The sequence below is a fragment of the Mandrillus leucophaeus genome, unplaced genomic scaffold (assembly GCF_000951045.1).
Source record: "Mandrillus leucophaeus isolate KB7577 unplaced genomic scaffold, Mleu.le_1.0 Scaffold291, whole genome shotgun sequence".
NCBI classification, from domain to species: Eukaryota; Metazoa; Chordata; class Mammalia; order Primates; family Cercopithecidae; genus Mandrillus; species Mandrillus leucophaeus.
Window position 1 is genome coordinate 260,383 of NW_012103043.1, and position 10,093 is coordinate 270,475.

Sequence of the window (10,093 nt, forward strand, 5' to 3'; positions counted from 1 at the left end):
CGGGGCTGCGGGAGGCGGGGCTGCGAGAAGCGGAGCCGTGGCCCAGCCCCAAGCTATGGGTCAAGGTGCACAGTATGCCGCTCCGCAGGGAAGCGGGCCTCGGGTCTGCGCGACTGGCGAGAGCAGCGGGATCCCCGGGGATCCCGGAGGCCAGGGGCATACCCTCCCCGAAAACACGTGGGGCTAGCCCAGTCCCTGAGGAACTCTAACGTTTCGAAGCTGGAGGAGGAAGGCGGGTGGCCGGTGAGAAGGGGCTACGCCGCCGGGTCCCCCTCCCGCAGCGGCCACGGGCTGGGACTCACCTGCCGGTTTCCACCCACACCTTTCCCGGATTTAGAGTTCCTGCGTTCAGCGAACAAGGTCCGGAAAGACCCCAAATGCAAGCGGCTGTATTCTCCTAGGCAGCTTCTCTGGGCGCAGGTCCCACACCCCCAGAGGGCCCAGCAAATCTTTAATGGACTGCGGGGCCTAGGAAACTGGCCCCTGTCCCTCCCACCCACACCAGCACCAAGCAGAGCACCTTTGCCTGGATAAACCGACTTTAATATTTAAGATTGCCAGGAGGCTCAGAGTCCTGTTATGAGGTCCGGTACCTCCAAACAAGACGTGTTTGAAGACGTGTTCACGTAGTCTTCAAACTGGCCTGGAGGGGGCAGCTCCAGCCAGTCGGGGGCGCCCAGGAGGAATCCCTGGCTCCAGCAGGAGGGCCCAGAGTCCAGACCCTGCTGGTGGCTGAAGATGGTCTTGCGCTGTCAGCCTCTACCCTGGCCTCCCCAGGCTCTAGGATGGCTCAGAGGTTGCCATCATTGGGTTTCACCAAAAATAAATATTGTCCAGGTGTCCCTGCCTCCCACTGCGGTCCCCTGTGCTGCTGGAGTGACACACTCCTTGGAGAAGTTAGTAACTCTGCAGGTAGAGTGGGTGGAGACAGCGCCCACTACACGCAGAAGTTGTACATTGGAGGCTGGTGAAGTTGGGAGCAGAGGCATATCCATAGGGGAAGCTGGCAGGGCCTGCTATCAACCTCAGCTGCTGGCCTGCAGAGGGGGAAAGCCCACAATGAGCAGAGCTCTTCCTGCCCATGGGGGTCCTCTCCTGGCTACCCTGAGTAGCCGGGGCCCAGGAAGCAGGGTCTATAGGACCAGCCCTTACCACCCAGAAGCTGAGGCACCGAGAGAGTAGGCACCCAGAGGCAAGGAGTGTGTGGTCAGCCAGAGAAGCTGGCCTGGCTAGAGGATAAGCTAGTCCCCAAATGGGACACTTACTTAGTGCAATCAGCTGGGTCTCATTCATGCCCATCAAAATCTAAAAAAACCAGAATGGCATTAATGGTGGAGGGACACACTCAGCAGGAGGCTCGAGACCCACCAGCATGCTACACACTCACACCACACCCTCAGGCCTGTGTTGGCCCAGCAGTGTCCCAGCACCCCACAGTCTCTCCAGTCTGCTCGACAGCCAGGCTGCCCTGGGCAGGTTCTCAGGTGCAAAGTTCCTCCCAGCACACACCAGCAACAGTCTTGCTGCCCAGGGGCCAGGCCCAGCAGGACACAGCAGCAGTTCACAGCTAGGCAGGCAGCCCCATCAGAAGGCAGGCACCCTTACAGCAGGGAGGACAGTGGCCATACCAACATTCCTGGACATACACATCTCCACACCCAGCAGCCAGTGGGATCCTTCCAGCCCCCACCCATCTATTCCCATCCCCATTCAAAGCCCAGCCAGGAAAGGGCAGTGGGACTTTGACTCCCTCCCTGCTCCCTCCCCAGGGGGTTGGGGGCTACAGGTGCCACCTACCAAACATGAGAGGGGCCGGCTCCATCACATGCTCCTCTTGCTTGTGCAGACTCTCCAAGGCATCCAGTCTGTCCACCTGCAAGGAGGCGAGAGCATGTGAGCACCTGCTTGACAGAGTGCAGTCCCGGCCTCTAGGTGAAAGTAGAGTGGAAGGTCAGGACACAGGGCCTCCAGGAGAATGACAGTGGAGGAGGTGCACATAGGCAGAGGTGGAGTGGCTCAGTCCTCACCCCTTGCACTTTTATAATGCAGCAAGGCATGGAGAGGTGAAGCCTCAGTAGCTGGGCTGAGATGGAGCAAAAGGTGGGGCCCCTAGAGCTTCCCAGTGGGGACTGGGGCAGTCAGTTGTTACAGGCTGTGAGTGTGGCCTGCTCATGGGGGGCCAAGTCCTCCTCTGGATACAGGGACACTGCCATTTACTGACTTGCGGGGCTGGGGCCATGTGCAGGGAACACTGCCTGCTGCTGAATCCAGTCAGTCTAGTTTGCCCGCCCCTCCAAACCAGCAGAGAGATCATGTGGCTCTCAGAGACAAGTCACCTGGCACCTAGACACTTCACCTGAGAAGTACTGAGGACAAACTGCCTCCTCACTCTTCCCTGAGGCTTCACCAGACACTGACCCCACCCATGGCCAGAGAGTGAGGCGGCAGCACTGCACTGGAGGGGCCGCAGCAACTGTGCAGCTAAGATCCCCTCACAAACGCACTGAGTAAGAAAGAGAAACAAGAATGTGCCCCCATGAGCTGGGGTCTGGGGGGCTGAGAAGTGAGGAGGGAGCAGGGGGCACACTCGCTGACACCTAGGGTGAGGGGTGAGCTAGGCCTGTACCCTCCCTAAACTGGGAGAGTGCCGGGGGCATCTCAGAGGGATAGCCCTTGAGCTTCCCAGATGAGCCACGAGGCCCTGGGCCCAGCTGTCCACCAGGAAGGGACTGTGCTTCTTGTCTGTGCCCTCATTCTCCCAGCACTGCTGTGTGGAGTCAGCTGGGCCCCAGCTCAAGCTGACAGTCAGCTCACAGCCCCACGCCACTGACTGGGAAACCCCTTGCCAGCCCCCTCCTCTCCTTGAACTCTCCCCATGACAGGCGTCTCATCTGCCCCGGCAGAAATAGGTGGGCAGCAGCAGGGCAGGTGCTGCAGCAGCCACCACTTGCCAGGGCCAGTGGAGTCTGGGAACCCTGGGCCAAGGCTGGGCAGCCACAGTGCAGACCAAGGTGATAGTGGCTGCTAACTCCATCATCCACAACAGAAAGGGAATGTGCTCCTCAAAGTCCTGGGGGATCCCCACAACAGTACTTTGACCCCCACAGCAATGACATCCCTGAGGCCTGGTGAACCTGAGTTCCTCTGACACTAACCCACGGACCTCTACCGTCAGGAAGAGATTCAAGCACATTCTTCTTTCCTTGTGCTGGTTCTCAGAACACAGACTACTTTCAGGAAAGACACCTGAGGGATGGGAAAACCCGCTCATCATGGTGAAAGCAGCTTCCACAGGCACACACCAGACACTGCACAACGCACACCATACACTGCATACCACAAACCACACACCACACATGCTGCCTGCAGGGAGCTGCCATCCACTGTGGTGGGGGAACCAGGGCCCTTGTCAATCCAACCAGTCCACGTCCCCTGGCAGCCCATGCATCTCAGGCCATGTGGCCAGGGCTGTCCCTTCCTCCCCACCCCTTGACAGTCATCAGGGAGTTTCTCACTCAGGCGTGCTATGCAGATGGGATGGGGTCACACTGTCCTACAGAAGGGCGATGGCCTCGAATGGCCTCTGGGATGGCCTTCACTAGGGGTTGGGCAGCCGCCTAGAGGCTCTGCAGGCAGCAGGCAGCCCTCCAGGCACTTCCAGGCTAAAGCTGGCAGCATGAGCTCGCCTTCCTGTTTCCCTCCTACCTCCCACTCACCTGGGAGGCCCCTCCCTTCCCTTGCTCCACTGAGTGATGCTTCAGCATGAGTGCCTTCCAAGGGTCTCCATCTGGCTTGAAGGAGGTTAGATGGGCAAGTAGATGCTACTGGAGGTGACTTTTCCAGTGTTAGAAACAACAAACTGTACCAGATGACACTGCTGACACAGGTCTCTGGACAGTGGCTAAAGCTAGGTCCCAGCAGGGACTCCTAGGACTTCAACACCAAGGGAGAGTTTTACAATCAGGTACTGTCACTTCAGTGAGGCAGAGAGTCATCCTCCCTATGGCCGTTAGAAAGATTCAGTGCATCTGTGAATACTCCTCCTATGTGTTCAGCAAAACACAGCTACCACCAACAGGTATGCTGACAGCTGCACCCCCAGATGCCACTGGCAGCTCCACGGGGAGCTGGGATTGCCAGCCACCTCACTGTCACCCTGATGAAGTCCAGGGCTGGGGACGAGCATGCCTGCTGTGCTCCCAGCAGTGTGCACACTGCGACAGCTGCACAGCTGGAGTCTGCAGGAGGGCTGCTGCCAGTGGGCACTCCCCAAGATGATTTTCTGGAGGGGCTTAATGTTGGGCAGAAAACCACTTGAGCATCAAGGAAAGCAGCCACTCCTGAAGGCGGGCCAGGGCTACCTGGGGAATCTGGGTTGGCCTCAAAGGGGCCCACCCTTAAGACCTGCGGCCAGAGTCACTGCTAGGGGTGGGCTGTGCCACACAGGAGCCAGGGAGCTGCAGCCGGCCCGGCACCTACCTTGCTCAGGTACTCCCTCATCACCTGGATGAAGTAGGGCATGGCCAAGTCCACGAGATTGTGCCTCCAAGCCAGCTCGAGCACCATGTCTGGGTGAAGCAGGTCATAGCAGGTGAAGAGAGAGGCTGCAAAGCACTCCCTCTTGCCTTCCTCCAGGAACCACTGCAGCAACTTCTGGGCTAGCTCAGCATCTCGCGACTCTGCAGCATGCTGCATGGCATCCTGCAGCCAAGGCAAATGGTTGCTTGGGCGTCCTGCAGGCACAGGCCTTGTGCCTGTAGCAGGTGGGCCGGAGGGCAGGGAGTGGCACCAGGCTCCACGAAGGCCTTCCTGCGCTGTGAGCAAGTCTGGACCCGTGGCTGAGCCATTCCCTGCACCCTGCTGCCCACTGGTGAAATGGAGGTATCACCTCCAGGGGCTGTGGAGGGGACAGGTGGCTCACGGAGGTGCAGGTGCCCTGGGAGACAGGAACTCTGGCCCCAAAGGCAGAGGGCGTGCACTGGCTGCTCTGAGGAAGGCACTGATGGGGGTTTAGGGGTTGCAGGTGTGCTGCACTCAGGCCCATGGAGCGTGTGATACCAGGGGAGCAGTTAGGAGGGGTACAGCTACTGCTCTAGAAACAGCAATGTGCTTTTCTTTCAAGTGGCTCAAAAACCCCTAACTGCTATTTTCATCCTTGCAAATGTATTTGTCTAAGACAATATCATTCATAGAATAACACCTGCACCTGACCAGTCCTGAGGAAGCCTGCACTTCCTGTGGCCATTCTCTTATTTTCTAACCCCACAGCAAGTGCTGGATCACCTGACTCCCTCTATGGCCCTCTATGGCAGGGTCTATTAGTACCCCTTTCAGAGACCAGGAACCTGAGACCAACATGTAGTCACTTGCCCAGGGCCACTCCACCTGGAGTTGGCCATGACCCACTGACTGTGACCTGTGCTCTCCAGGATACCCTGTGGCGGTCTCAGCTCCGCATCCCGCCATCGCCTGCAGCACACACCTCTGAGTTCCATTTGGGAGGTCCCTGAGGACGCCCAGTGCCCACATCTGCATGGCCCCGATGTGCTGAGCCGGCTCCGTAGAGAAGTCTCTCCTGCCGGCACGCTGCTCACAGAGCGCTGCCTCCTGCCCCACACTGTTCCCACAAAGGCACCAGGATTCGGACCCGCAGGTGAGAGCTCCAGGTGCCTTTGGGTCACCGCTTTGAGGACCTGTGATGCCCGCTCATCTGTCTCCCTGCCGTGCCCTCCAGTGGCCCAGCCTACCCTTGCTGACTTGTCTTCCACATGTGCCTGAAGTGGGCACTGCTGTTCCTCTTCTGTGGGCCTTGGGGACTGTCTCACTGGCTTCCCAGAGGACTTCCAGTAGCAGCAGCCCCCAGGAAGCTCCCAGTCAACGCCTTGCTCCTGTGGCATGGAGCTGGCTCGAGTCAGGCTCTCCCACACCCTCCTCTCTCATCACCACCCTGGCTCATGCCACTCTGGGCAGCCTGATCCTGGTCCCCGTCCCTGCGTCCAGCTCTCCAGTCTACACCTGTACTTCCGCAGGCCCCCGCTCTTCACTGGTGAGTGTGGGAGGGCCCCACTGACCGAGCTTTCATTTAGATTCTACTTCTGTCATCTGGAAATACATTTTTCTGTTGCTGGCTGGCTTGGTCCTGACTGGACACACTGTGACCTGGCCACCCCTCCAGGAAGACTCCAGGAGGCTTCAGCTCTGGCCTCAGGGCAGGCTCCTCCAGCGGCAGGGCTGACCTTGGGAAGTCTGCAGGGCCGCCTGCGCATCGGGGCTTATAGGCCTCATCCCTGCCTCTACCTCCTATACATAGCACCACACCCCAAGCTGTGACAACCAATCATTCCCTGGGGCCACAGGCACTCCTGGCTGACAGCCACTGTTCTGGGGGAAGCGTGCTCCGCCACTTTCTTTTTTTGTTGTTTTTTTTTCTTGAGATGGAGTCTCACTCTGTCGCCCAGGCTGGATTGCAATGGTGGGATCTCGGCTCACCGCAAGCTCCGCCTCCTGGGTTCATGCCATTCTCCTGCCTCAGCCTCCTGAGTAGCTGGGACTACAGGCGCCTGCCACCACGCCTGGCTAATTTTTTGTATTTTTGGTAGAGACGGGGTTTCACCATGTTAGCCAGGATGGTCTCGATGTCCTGACCTCACGATCCGCCCGCCTCGGCCTCCCAAAGTGCTGGGATTACAGGCGTGAGTCACCATGCCCGGCCGTGTGCTCGGCCACTTTCTATTTGTGGCTTTGTGTCGTCTAGACTCTCTTCTGGACCCACGTGGCTCGGAGTGGGTGGCTGGCAAGGCCAGTAGGCCTCTGGCAGCACTGACAGTCCTGCTCACTCATCACTGCCTGAGTGTTGAGGAAGCTGTGAGTTTAAGCCCCTGATAGGGACCACATGGGTAGGACAGAGTGGCTGTGATCAGCCAGCCAAAGGCAGCCTTTCCTCAGGTGCGTCTGAACCCAGCTGTCTCCTCCCAGCAGCCAGGTCCAGAGACCTCCAGGTGCTGTCTCAGAGCCTCAGCAGCTTTTCCTCTCCATTCCCTCTGCAGGGGCTCTTTGGGCACCTCAGGAAGGACCACAAGCACTGTCACCAACGGCTAGATGTCACAGAACAGTCCAAAACACTGGAGGTGACAACTTAGGGTGAAACTCAATGCAACACTGATTCCAGGGATCACAGGCCTCCATGGAGTCCCAGCCAACAGGCACAGCCCAGGAGCCATGAGAATGAAGCCCCTGTGCTAGACAAGAGGTGGCAGGTGTCCATGTGTCCTGGGAAGATACTCAGGAATGCCCAAGGCCAACTCCATAAGTAACACCCTCAGGTCAAGTCCAGAGTCTCTGGGCACAAGGGGCCCTTGGGAATTGGCTCAGCTGCATAACACAGCACAGACAAGGCCCTCTTGTACAACTCCACCTCACCCCCAGGGAGATGTTCAGGCCAAGCAGAGGATGCTAATGCCTTCGGGGTCTTGGTGGTTCTTCCAGGCAGCCCAACCTGTCCAGCAGATGCCCGGATCCTGGTCTGAGAACCGGTCTGAGAATGATACTAAGAAACCTCTCACCAGTAGAAAAACACACTGTTTTTCCTCTCAAGTGGTCCTCCCACCTCAGCCTCTAAAGCAGCTGGGACTACAGGTGCACAGGACTATACCCAGCTTTGAAACAAATGTTTTGAATGTGATTTATTTATTTTTTTCCATTTTTTTTTTTTCAGGGACAGTTTCACTCTGTCACCCAGGATGGAGTGGAGTGGCGCGATCTCTGCTCACTGCAACCTCTGCCTCCCGGGTTCAAGCGATTCTCCTGCTTCAGCCTCCCAAGTAGCTGGGATTACAGGAGTACACCACTACACCTGGCTAACTTTTGTATTTTCAGTAGAGATGGGGTTTCACCACATTGGCCAGGCTGGTCTTGAACTCCTGACCTCAAATGATCTGCCCACCTTGGCCTCCCAAAGTGCTGGGATTGCAGGCATGAGCCACCACGCTCGGCCTTTGAATGTGATTTTAATTTAGGCTTTTAAATTCCTCAAATCTTTTTTTTTTGGAGACAGGGTCTCACTCTTGCCTACGGAGCAGTGGTGTGATCATAGCTCACTGCAGCCTCTGACTCCTGAGCTCAAGTGATCCTCCCTTCTCAGCCACCCGAGTGGCTAGTACCACATATGTCCATCATTACACCTGGCTAATTTTTTGTAAAGATGGGGTCTTGCCATGTCACCCAGGCTGGTCTCAAACTCCTGGGTTCAAGTACTCCGCCCACCTCAACCTCCCAAAGTGCTGAGATTACAGGTAAGTTCCCAAATCTTTATAGGAAGTAAAGTAGGTGTCAAAAAGTGAATCTTGCCACACTGTGTTTTGGTAGAGTGAAACTCACACGTAACTGTCGTGAAAAGAATCAACTCCCTAAGACTCTATAAGTCTTTCAATGCAAACAGTTTTTAAGGGGTTCTAACTCACTCCCAATTCTTACCCTATGTTCTAAATATGGTCTCCCCTTAATGCCAATCCCCCCACCCACCATGAGGATCCCCTGGTGAAGCTCAGAGCCAGGTCTCAGGAACAAGAGGGAAGGGGTGTGACCCCCAAAGCATCAGGAAGTATACCAAGGCAGGAAGGTGGGAGGAAACAGGGGCCCGGGCCACCAACCTTGTAGAGATGATCCTTCTTGCAGAGCTCCACACTCTGGGCCCACCAGTTATTGCCCTTGTACAGATAGGCTGCAATGCGCCTGAACTCCATCAGCTGATGCTTCTCCAGCCGCTGAGCCAGGCTGATGTTGTCAAAGTTGTCATAGGCATCGATAGATGCCCTTAAGCCCTAGGAAGACAGCCTTTCTGTGAGGGATGAGACACTGTGACATGGGCTGCCTACACATGGAGCAGACACCTTGTGTTACTTGATGGCTGCTGCTATCACCACGGCCTTAGAAGGGCCCCTACCCATACATCCACTGGTGTCCTGTGAGGCCTGCATACTCTCCTGTGCAAAGGCAGCCTGCTTTGAGAACAGAATGGCAGTTGCAGGGGAGAAGCCCAGCCCACCCAGGACAGGGCTCTCTCCTGCACACCCACCTGATAGTCCTCCTCCTCTGTCAGCAGGTAGTTGAGTGCCTCATTCACACTCTTGTTGTTGTGGCTCTGGACTGACCGCAGGTAAGGCTTCACCAGGGGCAGCTGACCTGCCTAACAAGTTGGGGTAACTGTCAAGGCACTTGGCCAAGCTTGTTATGGGGACACTAGGCAGGGGTACAGGTGGGCATGTGCGTGCCATCCACTTGAATGGTCCAGCTCTGGACCATTCAAAGGCACCTTCTGGACACCTAGAACCAAAAGACCTATACTCACACAAAGAGGACTGTCTGGGTGATTCAGTGGATGCCAATGTCACCAGAGACATTCACACCTCACAGACACTGGGGTTTGGTTCCAGACCACCATAATAAAGTGAATGTCACAATAAACAGAGTCATATTAATGTTTTTTTGTTTTTGTTTTTGTTTTGAGACGGAGTCTTGCTCTGTCGCCCAAGCTGGAATGCAGTGGCGCAATCTCGGCTCCCTGCAAGCTCCGCCTCCTGGGTTCATGCTATTCTCCTGCCTCAGCCTCTTGAGTAGCTGGGACTACAGGCAACCGACACCATGCCCGGCTAATTTCTTTTTGTATTTTTAGTAGAGATGGGGTTTCACCCTGTTAGCCAGGATGCTCTCAATCTCCTGACTTCATGATCCGCCCACCTTGGCCTCCCAAAGTGCTGGGATTACAGGCGTAAGCCACCGCGCCTGGCCAATTAATGTTTATGCTATGTTGTAGCCTATTAAGTGTGTAACAGCATTATGTCTACAAAAACAGAGTACACACCTTAATTAAAAATATTTTAGCACTAAAGAATGCTAACAATCATCTGAGCCTTCAGTGAGTTGTAATCTTTTTGCTGTGGAGGGTCTTGCCTCAGTGTTTTTTTTTTTTGAGACGGAGTCTCGCTCTGTCGCCCAGGCTGGAGTGCAGTGGCGCGATCTCGGCTCACTGCAAGCTCCACCTCCTGGGTTCGCGCCATTCTCCCACCTCAGCCTCCTGAGTAGCTGGGACCACAGG

The 10,093-nt window shown here is 56.3% G+C and overlaps 1 protein-coding gene across 1 annotated transcript in view; it reads right to left on the bottom strand.

The window, feature by feature from the left end:
- Positions 1-521: 521 nt before the first annotated feature.
- Positions 522-10,093, bottom strand: part of CLTCL1 (clathrin, heavy chain-like 1) — a 115,241-nt gene continuing 105,669 nt past the window's right edge. Inside the window, exons 28-34 of the mRNA XM_011986070.1 lie at positions 9,074-9,184; positions 8,649-8,819; positions 4,480-4,701; positions 1,798-1,873; positions 1,266-1,305; positions 1,114-1,133; positions 522-1,013 (exon numbers count right to left, since the gene is read on the bottom strand). Coding sequence (XP_011841460.1) covers positions 1,286-1,305; positions 1,798-1,873; positions 4,480-4,701; positions 8,649-8,819; positions 9,074-9,184 — 600 coding nt within the window. The 3' untranslated portion in view covers positions 522-1,013; positions 1,114-1,133; positions 1,266-1,285. The remainder of the gene's footprint in view (positions 1,014-1,113; positions 1,134-1,265; positions 1,306-1,797; positions 1,874-4,479; positions 4,702-8,648; positions 8,820-9,073; positions 9,185-10,093) is intronic.